We start from the raw sequence: 18,919 nt of genomic DNA on the forward strand, positions 1-18,919 counted from the left end.
TCAATCGAATATTAAAATAACAGATATGTCAGAATCACGAATTAAAAAAAGGAAATAAAATGCTCGCGCTCTTCCTTGATTTTGTTAAGAATTATATCCAAATCTAAAACAAATACTATTTTGTAATAGACTCATATCTGTATTTTTTGTTATAAACTATATATATGGACTTGAGCTTAAAATTACTTGATAAACTAAAATAACTTCAATCATCATCATATTCTAATTATATTATTAAATTAAATTACTCTTTTAATATTTTCGTAATCTCCATTCCTTACCTGATAATGATATGATCCATATATTATCATAATCATCATAAGGCAAGATAATAAACATAAGAACTTTAAAAATAAAGTAAAAGTTAGATAATTTTCATTTTTTTATTCTTAAAACTCCTTTAAAGATAAAAGTAGTTAATTTTTTTTAAGAAATTAAATTAATTTAAACTAAAAACCTCATTCAATAGAAGAATATATTGATAAAAAAATACAATGTAAAATTAGTTTTTGGGTACAATCATTTTAATTATAGCAAAAATATATAATAGTACTAAATCTATAAATTAATTTTTTAATTAATAAAAAATAATTTAAATGTGATTTATAAATAATTCTTTAATATTTAAATTTCAAAAGATAAAATATTTTAAAACTTCTATATTGTTGTTGAATAACACTTTTAGAAGATAAAAATAATTTATTTAAACAGAATTTAGTAATATCATTACATATTGAATAGTATTTAATAAATAATACAAAAAATTATTTAATAAATACATCATTGTATTTAAAATTTTAAAGTTTAAAAACTTAACTAGAAATAAAATTGAATGAAAACTATGAAATCTAAATTAATTCAAAGAATAAAACTTAAAAATATTTTAAACTATCACCGTTTTATTAATATATATTATTTACTTGTTTTCGTAACGTTCTTTTATTTCATGTGGTGAATATATTAATAATTTTTAATTTTAAATATAAAAAAATTATTTGAAAGAATAAAAATTAATTTTAAAGATAATTTACAAATATTTTATTATACATAATATGAATCGAATTGATTTTGGCCTTTAAAAAAAGAATTATCATGAATAACATTCTATAAAATCTTATATTAAATAAAATTTTGATATAATTGGGAACTAAAATAATCAATTCATAGAACATTAAGTGAAGATTTATTCATAAATATATATATAGTTGAGGCAAAAACACGAAAAATGACAAGAGAGTGATGCAGAATCCAAGAGGAAGAGGTAATGGAGGAAAATTCTCTCAAGTATGAAGTGATTTAGCAAGGCGCATGATGCATGAAAACAAATATGAAAACCCTGATGAAAGTTACAGACAATATTAAAATTTTGGGTATTTTCGGATTTTAAATCCTTAGTCGTTAAATCTGTTTATTTAAGTTGGTTCTGAGTTATCTAAGTACTGTTTTCTTCTTTTCTCGTCAATCAGTTTCAGTTCACATAATTAAATCATTTTTAATTACCCAATGATAATCATTCATATTTTAAAAAAAGTTATAATACAGACGAAAGAGTTCGAATTCCCTAATTTGGTTGAGCAATTAAGTAAAAATAAACCTAATTGGTCGTAAATAAATTTATTCTTCATAATTTCGTGATCCTAGCCACTAGACGCCACTTACAAGTTTTAACATCCCTCTTTTTTTTCATAATTATCGGTAGTAAATAAATTTATTCTTCATAATTTCGTGATCCCAGCCATTACATGCCACTTACAAGTTTTAACATTCCTCTTTTTTCTTCTTCTTAAATTCCAGTTCTAATTGATTAAAAGTGGAATTTTTCTAAGTTCTAATTGATTAAAAGTGGAATTTTTCTATTAAAGTATATTATTAATATATTTTATTATGATTTTTAATAAATTTCAAACGAGATTAATAAACTTTTTTATTATTAATTCTTTAAATAATCTCTCAAGACACTGATTAATAAGAATGTGCAGAAGTTAGGAGTATCCTTCTTTCTCGTTACTTGTGAGATTCCACTTCGGCAAATAAAGTTTCAACTTTTAAGAATATGTACGCTAATTTTTGCCTTTAATTTTGTTCCAACTTGGGGCCTGTCTTATGGCTACTACAACTAATAGAGAGGCAGAACAAAGCCACGCGTGCAGCTGATACTAAAATACCCTTTTTGGATTTTTATCTTTGTAAACATAAGGTAGCTTTAATTTTCAAAAGAAATTATATAAAATTATAATCCTTGCATGCGCAAAGAAATTTGTATTTATACTTTTACACATATAGATAGTTTCTTATATAATGTGTGTATGGTCTTGACCCTTGGAGAGTGTAGAGACTGCGGTGGGTTCTTCTTTTAAGATACGGTAATCCAAGGAATTTTTCAAAGAGCTTTATGAAATACAGTTATGTAGCAGAAAGCAGTGGTCTTGTTAGGCTCTTCTTTTTACGTGCTTAGTTTACTTCCCTCTTCGTAGAGCACATGCTTCTATTCACATAAATAAAAGCAAGTGGACTTGGAAATGCAATCTGTTCCAACATTTAGAAATCAGCAACATTTTAATAAATTCACTATTTTAAAATACTAATAGCTTACAGCCTTTAAATAAAAAGATGTTAAATGTCATTACTTCCTTTTAAGAAATACTTAATATAATTTCTCTCTTCATAAAGTGAAGTTTGAAGTTACTACAGATAACTACTAAAAACAACTAATACTTTGCAATATTTAATAATCAGTGATAACTTCATTTATACTCAACCGAATATTCCCATCTTCAACATACATTTTCGATCATCGATATAGCACCCAATCAGCATTTTATCATTAGATTAAGTCTTAACCAATCAACACACAAAAATGAACAGTAATTTATTCAAATAATACCAAAATTCGATCATTGATAAAAATAATTATTGATCAAATTTTATTTATTTTTCGATCAAACTTTTAATTAGTTGGAATCTTTTTCCCCTTATGAAGGAGAGAATTAGCATATATTCGAGACAGAGGGAGAGCAAGCGTAATGTATCACATATTTGAAAGGCCATTAAACAACAGAAATTTTAAATTCACTCGGGCATAGATAAATTCGGCGCCATACAAACTCGTTTAACTCTTCTCTTTTCTATTGCACATTCTGCACTCTATTTCAGGGAGGGAATTCGTGTAGTATATGTAACTGAATTTTGGGTGTGTGCTTGTTACTGATTACATGTAACGTGACCATGCGACATAAATTATGTGCACAAAATTCTTGGCACAATCTTCGCAGATAATGACATCAAACTAAACCAAAATTGCATATTACATTCTCGACGGCACCCAAACGTCATGTGCTAAATATATCAATTTCTAGTTTTCTTCTTTCCTCTTTTCTTTGCACTAGTTTCTGGTCCTTCGGCCTCCTCTGCTTTCTGCTCAGCTTCTAATAGAGCCAGCTGCAGTGTTCAAAGAAAATAACTTCGAACTTATTTAAAAGAAAGTAGTGACGGTGCAAAAGGCTTTTAGGTTCAAATTTAAATTACTCTCCAAATGTGTGTGTAACAGAACATTACCTCATCAAGAATAGGTTTTAGCTCCCTGTACCGAGCTTCAGCAAGATCAAAACCATCCTTGCGGAGTTCCTATGATGAATTGATCCAGCAGAATTTACCACAATACAGGACACATTCATTAGTGTGCAACTATATGAACGCATGTATTTGTCTATATGAAAAAATAAACGGATCGGGGGGATAGAACTTCAAATAAAAACAGGTTGGTAGACACACTTTACAAAGGACAGTTTTATTATGGTATAACTCATTTACGTTCAATCTCACAAAATTTGACCTCCCGTAGAGGGGATCAGTTACTTCAATAGGGGGGGAATAACAATGGAATGATTAATTTAGAGAATTAGAAAATTTATATTAAAGGGAAGTTATAAGAGAATCACATAACTAGAGAAAGAAAAGAGAGAAAACCTACTTTTCCAGTGTGTTGAGTATGTTCATGGGCTGCCATTTGCCAATACATATTTGTACGCCTGTAGAAATCCTTCAAGGATTCTCCTGGCTTTGGATGCAACAAGAATTCAATTAAGAAAACAGTGGGACAAGAAAAATACTAATTGAAAGCCCAGAGATGCGTTTAAAGGCACATGACAACCAGATACAATCAATCAACAAAGGTACTAACTAGTACAAGAAATCATAAGCTCAAAAAAAAATTAAACATTAATATATTCACTGGTTTCAATGATTGATTAACAGTCTAAAATGTCTTTAACAAATATCAATATATTACCGAGGGTGTTCTCTGTGAATCTGACAAGCCAAGACTAGCTCTAATCTGCTCTATCCGTACCCTCCTTTCTTTCCTCCGCAAATTCTTTCCCACCCCTTTGATTAAAGCAACGGCATCTCCCACCTGAACGGATGCATTCTGAGCCTACTGACAAAAAGGTAAAGCCAAATTAATAATGTAGGAAAACTTGCTTTGGACAAAATTAAACTTTCTGGTTATGGAGAGTTTATCACACACATGTTTGAACATTATATATTAATTAATAAAAAATGTAGGCTCATGGATGTTGTGCGGTCAAATGTCAGTTTACCTTTGTTCAACCTTGTATATTGAGAAAAGGGAAAGAACCCTTCATTTGGAGAAGTTGCACACTTACACTAAAGATTCAATTTGATGGCCAGCCATTTGAACCTTAATTTCAGTATTTCAGCTTACACCAAATACTGAAATCTAAATAAGGGGATGACATTTGACCATAACATACACGAGGTAGCAAGGCCTAACACTATTTTGAGGCTGATTGTAGCCTTATTTATTTTTATAAAAATGAGGGTTTTGACTAGGTTCTCAGTATGTGACATAACAGTTAAACATAGGAGAGGAGGGAGTAATTCATTCATTTTTTTTTTCTTGTTTGAATTACAAAGTTAGAATCTGCACCTCTTCCTCCTCCTCTTCCTCGTCATCTTCATCCTCATCAGTCAGACTATCACCATCGGATTCATCTTCATCATCATCTTCATTTTCTTCATCATCATCTGAAGCTTCCACCCATTCAGATTCAGATGCCTGGGTTGAAGAAAAGCCAAGTAAAGTTATAGCAAATAAGGTAAAAATGTGTATATAAGTAGGAAATTACAATCACAATATATTCTTAGATTAAATAAGCCGAATCAACAAAAGCTATATTAACAGCATCAGCAATTCAGCATGGCTCATATTCAAAGACCTAGTTTTACTCTTGGAACTGGGTAAGGTACAAACATTCACCAACTTTGCAGTAGCAGACTTTTATCAGCCAACAACTAAGAAATTATTTTTTACTTAACCAATTTTTATGAGACATAGCAGTCTCTGTCCCTTTAGTTAGACATGGTATCCTTTGTTACTATTTACTTGTATGTTTGCTTAACAGCTAAGATCTATAACCTGTTTTTGTTAATTATGACCATGTCAATATTTTTTAGTATTATTTTTATTTTTTAAATTTTGAGCATTTATATGTATTTATTATAAATTATATAAACTGTATAAAATGTTTGAAAATAATGGGCATCCCGCTATGGGCTATACCACTATAGCGTTTTTGGAGTCAGCTGCTACATACCACTGTTCATGATTGATACCTATGGTATAGAACATATGCATGTATAGGTAAAAAGCTAGTCAACTTGAGAAAAAATAACAAACCGGTATAATGCATTTCCATTCATCAAGTTTGCTAAGGTTCAAAGAATACAAATCATCAAGAGTGATTTCTTGATCTTTAATCTCCATCATGCCACCATATATGTATAATGTATCTCTTCCAACGGCCATGCAAGCATTAATACGTCCACAGGGCTTCACTACCTAAAAAATTTGGGGAAAAAAACTCATTAATCAATATCTGGGTAAAAATAGGAGTGGTGTCATAAGATGGCCCAAAAAGACAACCTCAGGCAAAGAACTTTGAATGTCCAATTTAGCACTGGATTCCTCGGCCTTTCCTTCGGATTTGGTAAGTGTTTCACCATCATCGATAGACATGTTTGATGCTATATTCTTGGATATATCGTCGATGTTGTTTTCTTCATCCTCTGACTCCTCAGTTTCTTCTCTTGTTGTACATGCTGGATTTATCTTGTTGACATCATCAGGACAATTTTGTTCAATTTTTTTTAGCTGCAAAACCCATTTAATTAAGAAGAAATATAACATGCAGAACAGTCCATAGGATGAGTTTTAAAATGGGGAACAATTTTCTTGAGATCAGAAGTATATATGCATGACATCCAATCTACCTTATCTTTAGTCGACTTCTCCTTTCTTAACTCCAGAGGATACCTATTACCCAAACAAGATTAGATAAGCTAATCAAGAAGCATTAAATATGATAGCACACCTATGCTATGCAGAAAACGATCAATTACAGAGCAAAATGCAAAATTACAATGACGTAGAATCAAGAGTCAACGGAAGGTTTCAGTTCATAAACGGAAAATTTAGAATGACATATTAAGTGCCAACGGAATGGGGGACTCACCAGCGATTGGTGTCTAACTGAAATCCATAAAGCTCATTCAAAAACAAGCTCATCATTACATCACCTGCACAGTTGTTGGTGCAATTAGGATACTAAGCATAAACCATTTAATACACCCCCTCAAAAGAGAATTTGAGCTGACTGTCTGATCTTATTAATTGTTTACAAACATTAGGTCATAGAGATGACTTTCCAATCACTTGCTTTAAAAATATAAGCTGTGTCACAAATTGCAAAAATAATAATCATGAATACAAAAGCTAACCTTCAACTTCTATATCCACAACACCACCAAATAGCAGAGCCCTTCTCTTATGAACACACATGGAAAACCCAGCACGAGGACCAGGAGGCATTCCACTTTTCTTAACCTGTCATGAAGGGAGAAAAGATGATGAAAATAAACCAGTTGTACAAAAAGATAATAAAATGCATGGTTTTCAGTGTGTATGAGCCTATTTTTCAGTTGTAGAAAAATATTACATAATCAAATTGAAGCGTAAACAAAGAAGTTTGTGCAGCTATTGAACACTGACTAAAGTCATTTTAGTTAGTGGGCAAGGAAAAACTATAAGATATAAGAAGGCTCAAACTTGCCTAAGAAGAGGAATATACAAATTCACTCAATATTAAACTTAACTCCAAAGTACCTTGTTCCATTCCCAAGTTTTAGGATCAAGGGACCACATATCTGAATGAACAATTCCTTTCTCAGAGTTGCTCTTATCAGATGAAACTTCTTTTGAATAGCCACCATACAAAAAAATCTGCAATGTGAAAGGAACTCTCTTAAGAAGACAATATTCTGAACTTCAAAACTACTTTGTAGAGCCACACAAATTAATCATACAGTACATAGAGGAAAACTTTACTACAGTAATAAACATAATGATAGATGCCCATTAGTTAGTTATATTAGATAGTTAATATAGTCGGTTAAAGAAATAAGGCATGTTGCCTATAAATAAGAGGGGAGGTGGAAAGCAAGATCTCTTGTCAGAATTTGAGAGAATTGGAGCCTTTGGGCATTGGGAGGTGCAGACCTTTGAAGTTCTTCAAATTATGGACTTTTGGTGAATACAGAGTCACATAAGGAGTGGATCCAGACTTTTCAAGAGAGATTTTCCCCATTTCAGTCAATAAAATTCAATCTTTCTTGCTGTTTATGATACCAGTTCTAACACATAAATACAAGTAATTTAAAACAAAAATTAGCTTCATGTAAGGGAGACCAGTATTTTACTCACGTCATCTTGGTAAACAAATAATTGAAAACCACTACGTGCAGTTGGCCACATTGCTCCAGGCTTAGGCTTTATTTCTTGCCACTATAGCATAAAATCACATTGGCATTAATCAAAATTAATGAACACAAAATCAACATTATTACATTAAATCAAGCAGCCTGATGTTTTGGTGCTGAACTTGAATAGTAAATAACATATTAACATAATAACCCAGGTATTTAGATATATTTACCTTAAATTGATCAAGGTCAAATACAAATAGATCATTGTAGTACCTGCATAATCAATTGAAAAGTCTTAACCTGGCATAGAAATGCTATTAAGTGAATCAATACCAAAATCTAAAATTTAAAGAACGTCGTTTATGTTTATACACAAAGAACATCAGATGCAAAACCTAAAATATATAGGGTCAATAACATTTAATATTACACAACTATGATACAATAAGTTTCTGAATACTGATTCATCCTCCATCTGTATGTCACTATTAAAACACAACATCAAATTCATTTTCTCAAAATTCCATAAAATCAACTAATGTGGATAAAATTCAGAGGGCTTAATACATTTGATTTCACAAAACAACCTCATGTGACTATTCAATGATACTGTGTATGATGTCACTCTTCATTACTTTACTCATAGGCCACTGAAATGGCAAAAAATGAATAAAAATCCAAAAATCATTTGAAAATTACCACATTAGTATATTAATATCAAAGTGTTCAAGATAAAACTTTGATGTTACAGCAAGCAAAGAAAGTAACCTGATAAGAATCAGTAAACAGAACTAAAGAAATGAATAAAAATGGTAATAAAACAGAGAATCTGGTTGGGTATAATCTGTATTGCTATCTTCATAACAGTGATTATAGATTTTCTTGGAATAACAAAGGAATAAAAATGAAATTTATGAGAGAGAAAAAAAAGACCTACCCCACTCATAACCAAAGATTGAGCCCCCAGCCTGAGAGACTTACCCCACTCATAACCAACTATTCTCCATCTCTGTCACTCTTCCCTCCTTTACTCTGCTTTTAAATATTTCATCCAACAGAAATGCTACCTTACACCTTCCTCAATTCTCATTTCTACTTGCTTCATGTGCAAGGGCAAGGGGGTTACAAGTGAAATTACCTTCATGACCCTTATTCATATCATGATTGCTGCCATATTAACCTCAAACTCAAAGTTCAATCACCATTGGCCAAATTTACCACTCAAAAAAAAAAAAAACTAACTAACCATAAGGTATGGAAACAAAAGAAAATTCAATGTGAGTCCACTCAGTTCCAATTGTTGTAAAGCAATAGTCATACTCATACACATACAAACAAACTGTGGCAGAAGCAAAAACAATTCCTTTCCCTTATAACACTTGAGTTGACATGCTATATACATAATACATTCACAAGCAGAAAAAAAATCCAAAGAAATCCTGTAACTTGAGTTTATTAGAAGCTCAAATTCTGATTCTCCCTGAATTAAAGTGACTGTAGACTTAATTAGATTTATGTTGAATCATGGATATTATATATTCGAACTCACTTTTCAAAACAAAAACATCTTAATTTAACTATTAGCTATGGCAAGCTTTTCATCTGCTGTGGAGTTTTATTTTTTTTAATGAGAAAGAAAATCACATACATATAATTATCAACAAAAAAAATCAAGCAGCATTAACAACCTCACTTCTCTAAGAGTGTCATAGAAGCCACCAAAAAGAATAATCTTGTGCTTGTACAATACCTGTTAATTAACCAAAATAAAGCATTAGAACAAACAAATATATGATGAAGACAAAAAAAACTGGATTAATATGGGTATCCATATGATGGGGGTGGGGGGGAGCACACAGTGATTAACTACTAAAATAAAAATTCATAACTATGATATCAGAAACAGGTTCCTACTCATAGCAACAAGAACAAAATTTCACATAAGCCCAAATAAGTAGGAGTGGACATGCCATGGATTTCTCTGTAAAAATCTAAGAAATTCAAATGAAAAAAAGAGGAAGGGAGAATATTGCAAGGTTTCAGGCTTTTAGCAATTAGAATGAGCAAAGCAACCACCCTTAAAGTATGCAAAATAAGATGCATGAAATAGGCTCTTGGCTACTGCAGTCAGACACAGCAAGAATGGATATTCTTGTTTGGAACATGCAATCTAGTAATCCATTAAATGGGGGCAGTTGACCAAGAATTGAGATATGCAAGTAATCCAACCTTGCAGGTGTTTAATGACCAAACAGCACAAATCATCTGTGTTCCCATTAGCAGTATCTTGCACAATTTATTGGGTAATTGTTACTTCAACAACAAGGATATTAGCAATTAAATCAGCTTCAGCAACAAGATAATAAATTGTTCTTGTTATTTAATTTCTGACATGCCTGTACTGCACTCTCAAAATGGGAATATTACATTGAAATGAACCAAATCAAGCTGTGATGTGGATCAACCTAATTTTGATGTTCTAACAGAACTGTAAACATGCTATGTTTGCATAAGTTGTGATTCTATTTTCACATTTGCAATGCAATCCAGACAATAGTATATTCAAGTTGAACAGAATAGCATGCATTTTCAGAAACAAACATACCGAAAACCTGTTTGATAAAAGATTCAATAATCTGACACCCTTACTAGTAAATGAATGAGTCTATCACTTCTCATGAACGTGAACATACCATTCGATGTCCTGAACGTGGACTGGGGCACCCTTTCAAATTAAGCTGCTCCCACTGATTTGTTTTCAGGTCCAACATCCAAAAATCCTAAACAAATAAAAATCCATAAACATCACCAAATAGTCAAAATCCAATACACCAAACCACATTCTCGTCACATAACAAAAGCAAGAGAATGTGAGCTAAACCTTGTAGTGATGAAACCGCTCTTGGTTTGGAGACGTAAACTCACCACCTGGAGCACAAATAAAAGTAAAATAACAATCACCACACGAAATTTTCAACTGGGAGCAGCCAGCAAAAGCTAGTAAACTCAATTATCAACAACTGTGTGTTTGTTTTCATACGTTCCAAGGCCACTGAACGTGACTGAGCTCACAATGCTTTAAACAGAAATTCAAACACACCTAAAGCCTTATCCCATTAGGTGAGATCAACTACATGGTTCACATGACGCCATTTAGCTCGGTTAAACACCAAAGTAAAATGAATTACCAAAAATATAAACATAATTCTTCCACGCAACGGCTTGATGAGCACTGCGAGGAGGAGGACTATTCGGACTTGAAACCAATTTCCATTCCAGCTTCTCCACATCATACCGGTAGAGATCGCCGTACACAAATGTCTGCACAAATTCACATTGCGGCAACAACAATTCACTCGGTACATATCATATCACTCAATCAACAAATAAACACAATTCAAACACGTAACCTTGTTCCCGTTGTAGAATTCGCCGCCGTAGAGAATCAACTCGGTCTCCTTCAATGGATTGACGGTGAGCTGCAAAACAAGGCGTCAACAAACGGAAAACGCAACATAATGGTGAGATGTTAGTGAGTGAGTGAGTGAAGTTACGGAGCAGTTGGAGCGAGGAGAAGGCGCGGGAACGTTGTCGTCGACGTGAACCTCCTTCTTCTTAGCTTCCTCTTTTTGAATGCTCAACTGTGTCAAATACAAGTTTCAATGTTTTGTTTTGAGGTGTGAGATCGGAGATAGAGAGAGTACCAAAATGGCGTCGATGTCGTCTTCGGGAGAGAGCTTCTTGGTTTCCCTGCGAGCTTTCTTCTCTTCGGCTCTCGCGGTTTTTCTCTCGGTTTTCTCTTTGCCTTTGCCGGGTTTCTTCGTCTTCTTCCCCATCTTCTCTCTAGAGTCTAAACCCCGCGCCGCATCAAAGTGCCCTCCCTCCCTTGCTTAGACCCTTTCATTTTGTTCAACACTATTAATAATTTAGGGCTTAATTACTTATTTCATTTATGCACCAATTTACTACTGACATTTTAGTTTTTAGGTTGAAAAACTATTTGTTTTAGCTTTTTTAAAGAATTTGTTTTAGTTTTTATAAATATATATTGATTATTTTTTTTATTTCTTACAATATTAAAGATGGACAATAAAATTTATAAATAAATTAACGATGATATAAGATTAATTTCATAAAATTATTATTTTTTATCTATTTATTATATTTTATTGGTTTGGGTAAAATAATCTGGGACCACAATTTTAATAAGATGAAAAGGTATTTTTTTAATTCGTTTTAGGAAATTTCGTCCAAAATTATAAAAATTAAAACATGTTAAAGATAGTAGGTACAATAAGCGAAACATATTAAAAATATATATGTGTAGATATTAAAATGAATAATTTCTAAGTATACAAACTGAAATGTAAAGATGGTGTAAACATAAAGATCAAATGACAGATTAATTCATAATATATTTTAAATATGCATTTCCCTATTTTTCTCACAATAAAATAATGTGAATGATTTTGTCACTCTACTTTTTCAAACACCTGAGTAACTCACTTGCGTGCACTTCTCTCTTTTTCTTCTCCTTCTTACAATTGTCATACTTATATCCCCCCCCCCCCCCTGTTAAATAAGCTTTTAGGTATCTAAAAATCTTAGATGGTTTCTTGTAAAAATCTTAGATGTGAACTTACAAGATCATTGTAAAAAAAAACATTTACAATACTTTTTGTTTTCACATTTCATTGAAACAGATCCACAACCAATAGATGTTATGTGTGGAGAAAGAGTATTTGAATATGATGCAGATCACTGGATCGATTCAAACACACTTAAGGGATCATGATGTGCAACAAGGTGAGATCACTTTCCAAATTAAGGTGTATTCCTTTTCTTTGGCGTTTGCAGTGTGCAACGCTTTTCCTTGTGTGAGCAATGGCATTGCAATTGTATTTGGTAGGAGAAACTTTACTCAATGTGAGATATATCTTTTTGGTGTTCAGTTGTGCTCCATTTTTTAAAAAAAACTTCAGAGCTATTATCACAAGATTGTGGGTTTTCTATCTGAACATTCAGATTTTTGTTTAGGTTGCTATAATAGTTTTGTGACAGTTTATTAGCTCCACTCCTCATGGATTCTTTCAAGCAAGAAAGGTTAACTTGCTCCCTTGGTATTTGTAGTACTTCCATTGATGCCCATCCTGCTCAATAAGTGACATCAGAGTTGGTATTTTGCAGTTTTGCTTGATTGAATGATGGGGGCTTATTACGGAAGAATGAAATATTTGAATGACATTAATTACCATAAGTAGAGAGGTAAAATGAAGAATATGCTTGTCAAAATCCAAAAAACATATGAGATGGTTTGCGGCTTTATTTGGTAGTGACTAGATTATGTTTTGATTCATAATGCTAATAATTTACATGCTAGAACTCTACGGAAGAAACTTGAGTCTATGAATGAATGCATCTAAATCAATAAATCTATTATCTATCTATTTTATATAATTTTTTTTTATAAATATGGAATAATATCATGTGATAACATTATATCTATTCCCTCCAAAGTAATCAATATCATTTTTATTTATTAATAATAACTACTTTTTAAATAGTTACCTTAATTATAATATATTTGTTTCAGTCAAATTGATAAAAATTAATAAACAATACTTTGCAGCAAAATTTTTACACTAACTATATGAATTAACTATATGAATCTAATGTTTATTTTATTTTCTTATATAATTTTTATTTGATGTATATTTTAGTTCGATAATAATATGACATTATTGTATCCTTTATAATAATTATTATAAAATAACTATACAGATTGTTTAACAAATTTTTTATTATACTACAATTTAGATTTTACACGTGAAAATTATACAAAATTTAAATTTTACCATTGATGATAATATATCCCTTCATAAATATTTGATTGAAATTTAATCACGAAAAAATATGTATTCATTTACTTTAATAATTTTTCATTTCCTATGACATTTATTCATGAAAATATTTAATGAATTATAATAAAATAATTATAAAAAATTATTTAATAACATTTTTTACATTATAAAAATTTAGATCTTGAAATGAAAATTATACAAAATTTTATCATTGATGAAAATATATCCGTGTGTTAATATTTGATTGAAATTTAATAAAAAAATATTTATTTATTTTAATAAATGTTCATTTCTTATGACATTTGTTAAAAAAACATTTAATGAACAGGTTTTATTTGGAACTAATTTAATTTAAAACACAATTAACCTTAATAAAACTAAAAGCAAAACTTATGTAGATAGATGGCTTAATATATTAATTCAAGTTAAAAGGAAAAATACATTTGAAATTAAATTTTCAAAATAATTTAATATGAAATTAAACAAATTATCAAGTATCAGTTCAAATAATTAACATTAATATAATTTTTCCTTCAATTTCAACCAAAATTAGATGAAGATTAAAGCTTACAAAGATAAATTAAATAAAACAAAGAATTCTATTGTAACTAAATAACTATTGTAACTAAATAACTTTATTCAACTTTTGTTAGCCCGAATCAAGTGTGCAGGAGCGATCTCCATGGATAAAAAAAAATTAAGCATGACATCACAAAAAAAGAAAAAAAAAAACAAATCAACTTTTTGTAAAGAAAACCATAACAAAGAAACATACAAAAAACATCACTAAAGTGAGGAGATATCCCACTTATTTATGATAAACCATTTAATTATATTTTATCATTTAATTAAAAATATTAAAAAAATAAATATATAGTAAATTGTTTTATATTTAGTTAAAAATAGTATGCATGACTAGGAATTATAATGAAATCCATATGGACATATTCGCGAATAAAAATTCACAGTAGATACTAAATGAGTATCTATCTTTAGTGGGTACATGTGTTATTTATTATCCGTTTGTTAATGAACATGAGAGCCGTAAATGTTGATACGTGTTACTTATTCATATTAAATACTCAAATATTCTTTTTTTTTTTAATTTTACCAAACTTAAATACGTAAATACTATTTATATACATTTTTTGTTTGCACTTATGTTTTACTATATTTTTTTGGACTTATATTTCAGTGCATTTTTATTTGAGTTTATGTTTTGGAGAATAATTTTTAGATGATTTTATTTGGAGTTCACAAAATTTATTTATTTAGAATTATTGGTGGATATTTTTAATTATATAGATCGTAGAATATTTGAATAACTTTAGTTGTAACAATTAAAAGTATTTTTCAAGAAAATATTAAAATAAATAAAAATTGTTGAAATATTTTTAAACTATTTTTTATTTTTGTAAAAATATCCATGAGTACCCACGGATATCCTAAAATATTAAATAAATTCACAGGTATCCACTTAATGGATACCTACGTCCGCTCCACCCACTGTCATTCCTATGCTTAATTTCATATGTATTTTTGTAGGAAAAAAATTTCAATGAGACACGTAAAACTATTTTAATATATATATATATACTAACATATATAAAATTTTTAAAAAATTGATAAATATATTAGAAAAATATAATAATATAAGAAAATCATAAATTTTAAACCCAACATTCGTACAGGGCACAAGGTAAGGAAAGGTAAAATGTGCAAGTTTTTTTTAAAAAAGTTAAAGGATAAAATGTGCTAAATTAATTTGTCAAAAGTAAAATTAATAAGAAAAAAAAGTTAAAAGTAAAAAGTGTAATTAAGTATAATCTTAATTGATCCCATTTCATGAACTATTATTTTGTTATGAACATCATGTGACCTATGTCAATAGAATGTAAGGATGCCCATCATTAGTGTTTGAATTTCCATCCCCGAATTACAACAAATATTTGCTCTGTATAAATAGACACAAAATAATTGTTAGATAATATCATCTATAACTTGTGTGTTGCTTTAACAGATTCATTCATGCTTTCAAGTAGCTTCTGCTTCCTTGTACGGAGGCATATCCTTCCAAGAGTCAATAACCCCAAAAGCAAGGGCTATCAACTCATTTGATAAAAGGAAACCTTCTGGATCACTTAGCCTTATATAAGCCACCCTTCCCTCTGCATTAGTTTTGCTCAAAGAAGAATTAAGGTCATCTATTCTAATGGTTCTCCTATGCTCGTCCAAGCAAACCACAAGTCCACTCTCAACATAAGGTTTATAAGCCTCAAGCAAAGACAAAACAACAGAGCTGCCAAACGATTCTTGGAAACTCTTTAAGTCTATGCCTTGTGCAGTTCTTAGGGACAGCATCACCACATCCATGATTGTGTCCTTGCCACTAATGTGGCCTTTAACAGAGCTATTTACTAATCCATTTTCTAGATTCTGCACAAAATTAATGTAATCGTTCACCTTTCTTGGTCTTGAAAACCTCAACCCACCAACAAAGCTAGTAGAGCCAAGGCCAAAGCCATAGAAAGGCTTGTTCTTCCAATAGATAAAGTTGTGTTTGCACTCATATCCACTCTTGCAGTAGCTGCTGATTTCATAATGGTTGTAATTTGCATCAGAAAGCATTCTTGAAGCCATCTTATAGAACTCAGCTGATTGTGTTTCAGAAGGCATTGGGAATTCCCCTGGGGAGTACCTGTAAACATTTTCACCTTCAGATTCCAAATCATTATATTACTTTAAAAAAAAAAGCCCTCAATGCTGGTCAAGGTTTTAAAAAACATTTGATGACACCAACATCAAGATCTTTAGGGTCTTAAAGACCACAATTGTGCCTGCAACATCAAGATTTTTAGGGTCTCAGCAACTGTGATTGCTGCTGCAATGTAAAGGTTTTTGGGGTCTCTGCAACCGTAGTTACAGCTGCATCCGATGTCAAGTTTTTAGATTGCAGTTGCATCGACGTTGTGGAAAATTACAGACAAATCATGAAGAGCCAAAAAACCTTGACATCTGATGTCAAGCTTAGCAATTTCCCACAATATCAAAGATCACAATGAAACTGCAATCACAACCGTAATTTAAAAATTTGCTTCTGCTAGTGTAACATAACTGCGACTTACAATCGTCCAAATTTCGTGCCTTGCTCAATTTGCAAGTCATAAACCGAGACATGAGTTGGTTGTGACTCGATGGCGAGCCTTAGACTTTCCTCCCACATCTCACTCGTCTGATGAGGCAATGAAGATATAAGATCAATACTCCAATTCTCAACTCCACACAACTTGACAACATCAATAGCCTCATGAACCTCTTTCAGCCCATGTGCCCTCCCACAAGCTCTCAACAGCTCCTCCTGAAACGCCTGAACTCCCAAGGACACTCTATTCACTCCCAGCACCACCATCTCTCGCATCTTCTCAGCATCAAACGTGCCCGGGTCCATTTCCATCGATATTTCGGCGTCCTCACGAAGCCCAAACTTCAACCTCAGAGTGTCCAAAACCGAGGCAACCATCCTAGGAGGCACCAGCGAGGGTGTCCCGCCTCCAAAGTAGACCGTTTTAAGGGGTGTGATGGTGCTGGCATCAGCAGGTTGGTCCACATTGGTGGCACTGATTTCCCGGCAGAGCCAGTGGATGTAGTTGGAGACACGAGGGTCGTCGTTGGTTTGGGTCGAGGCGGAGCCAAGGGCGACGATGGGGAAGTCGCAGTAGTGGCAGCGTTTGCGGCAGAAAGGGAGGTGAATGTAGGCTGAAGAAGGGGGTGGTGGGGTGGTGGGGTTGAGAGGGGCATTGTGTCGAACATGTGTCGTGCTGCTTGTGAAGAAGGTGTTGGTGATTGCCTGGGGGGGAAGTTTTGGAGGTTTGGGTTTGGGGGTAAGTACCCAGAAAATGGGAGTGAAGGTTGATTTAAGCATGACGAATCTGGGGGCACGTAAATTTTGATGTTGATAAAGGAAATGAACGAGAGAGACGACGAGGTACGTTGTGTTATGCACGACAGCAACGAGTGTAGGGCTCCAAAAATGACGAGGATGTTGAGATATATAGAGTCTAACTCAATAACTTTCTATTCTACATTTCATAATTTTTTCTGGCTCACATTATTTATTGTCTAAATTATTTGACAAGATATTTTTCTTATCTTTCTTAACCTATATTATTGTAAAAAAAATAGTTTTAAGTTTTTTTGGTGAATGAAAAATTAGTTTAAGTAAAATGATGTATGGGATCTAACGCTCGTAATCAATTTCTCTCACAAATCCTAATGTTTAAAATAGATTCTTTAAAATTAATTTTATCCTAAATTACCATGTACTTGATAAGCAGTATGTCTCCTAGTTAAAGAAAGGGCAATACAGAAGTAAGAACTATTCCTAACTATTTTGAGCATAGATTAGGAGGACCTCAAATATTTTTTGATCAATTTAGGACTTCAAATATGATGCTATTGCAAATTATCTTAACTGGCATTTCCAATGTTCTCTAAATTACTATTGCGATAGAAGCATCTAATATAATTAAGTTACGCCCATTCTTGACTAGAAGTTACAAATTACGATCCAAACATAACTACTAGTGTCCTACGAATTCATCAGGCTGGCACAGGCACAGCGAAAAAGTACTAAGCAGATAGCTCTTCCCCCCTCCATGATTGTAGCATATACAAATATCAATTATTAAAAATTTAGGTATTTCACAATTTTGTTTTTTTCATCTTCTTCTAACAAACAAACTTTTTTTACAATTTAAAATATTTACAGAAATGATATGTTAAATTCAGTTATATTTGTAACAATTAACCCATATAAATATTAATGTCTGAATAATACCTGTTAACTTTTTTAGGTTGAACTCGTCATTTTACCTCTAAATTTAGATCCTCTCGAATAAGTTCCATTCTCTCTCTAGCCAACATCTTAACTATAATCAGTTTATGCTTGGTTAGTCACATACAAGATTGGCCAATGATAATATGATGGACTTGATTAAATTTTCGACAAGATTGATTAATGACATTATGAATTTATAAGTTAAAATGGTTAATTTTTTTAGGCAAAAGGGGGTTGGGGAGCTGCTTTAGAGGGTACAAATCATTTTCCCTTTAGCGAAATATATACAGCCTCCTCGTTATTAAACTATTGATGATAAAAAAAAATATTGAGTCTTGTCCATTCACCAATAGAGAGATGAATTGATAGCAAGTGGAAACATTTCTAAATTGACAAACTCGCATTAACCCATACGGGCAACTTGTGTAAGAGAGTGAAT

General features: G+C 31.7%; 2 protein-coding genes across 4 annotated transcripts; both read right to left on the minus strand.

The window, feature by feature from the left end:
* Nucleotides 1–3,105: 3,105 nt before the first annotated feature.
* Nucleotides 3,106–11,689, minus strand: LOC100818228 (kelch domain-containing protein 4). Of its 3 annotated transcripts, none has more exons than XM_006578624.4 (20): nt 11,487–11,689; nt 11,337–11,423; nt 11,193–11,261; nt 10,971–11,103; nt 10,664–10,710; nt 10,476–10,562; nt 9,471–9,532; nt 8,013–8,055; nt 7,781–7,861; nt 7,184–7,300; nt 6,799–6,904; nt 6,534–6,597; nt 6,292–6,334; nt 5,945–6,130; nt 5,699–5,860; nt 4,949–5,077; nt 4,289–4,432; nt 3,971–4,057; nt 3,556–3,624; nt 3,106–3,438 (listed from the first exon to the last, which is right to left on the minus strand). In XM_006578624.4, exons 1-20 carry the CDS (start codon nt 11,616–11,618, stop codon nt 3,346–3,348), a joined length of 1,941 nt encoding a protein of 646 aa, XP_006578687.1. In that variant the 5' UTR covers nt 11,619–11,689; the 3' UTR covers nt 3,106–3,345. The 3 variants fall into 3 exon arrangements, with proteins under 3 accessions (XP_006578687.1, XP_006578686.1, XP_006578688.1); XM_006578623.4 differs by having other exon boundaries at nt 5,945–6,172; nt 11,487–11,688; XM_006578625.4 differs by lacking the exons at nt 3,106–3,438; nt 3,556–3,624; nt 3,971–4,057 and having other exon boundaries at nt 4,297–4,435; nt 5,945–6,172.
* A 3,842-nt stretch (nt 11,690–15,531) lies between these two features.
* Nucleotides 15,532–17,962, minus strand: LOC100779022 (heme chaperone HemW). The gene is made up of 2 exons (XM_003522374.5): nt 16,769–17,962; nt 15,532–16,341 (listed from the first exon to the last, which is right to left on the minus strand). The coding sequence occupies exons 1-2, from the start codon at nt 17,563–17,565 to the stop codon at nt 15,678–15,680; spliced, it is 1,461 nt and encodes a 486-aa protein (XP_003522422.1). The 5' UTR covers nt 17,566–17,962; the 3' UTR covers nt 15,532–15,677.
* Between the last annotated feature and the right edge of the window lie 957 nt (nt 17,963–18,919).

Source organism: Glycine max, chromosome 4 (genome assembly GCF_000004515.6).
Source record: "Glycine max cultivar Williams 82 chromosome 4, Glycine_max_v4.0, whole genome shotgun sequence".
Taxonomy (NCBI): Eukaryota; Viridiplantae; Streptophyta; class Magnoliopsida; order Fabales; family Fabaceae; genus Glycine; species Glycine max.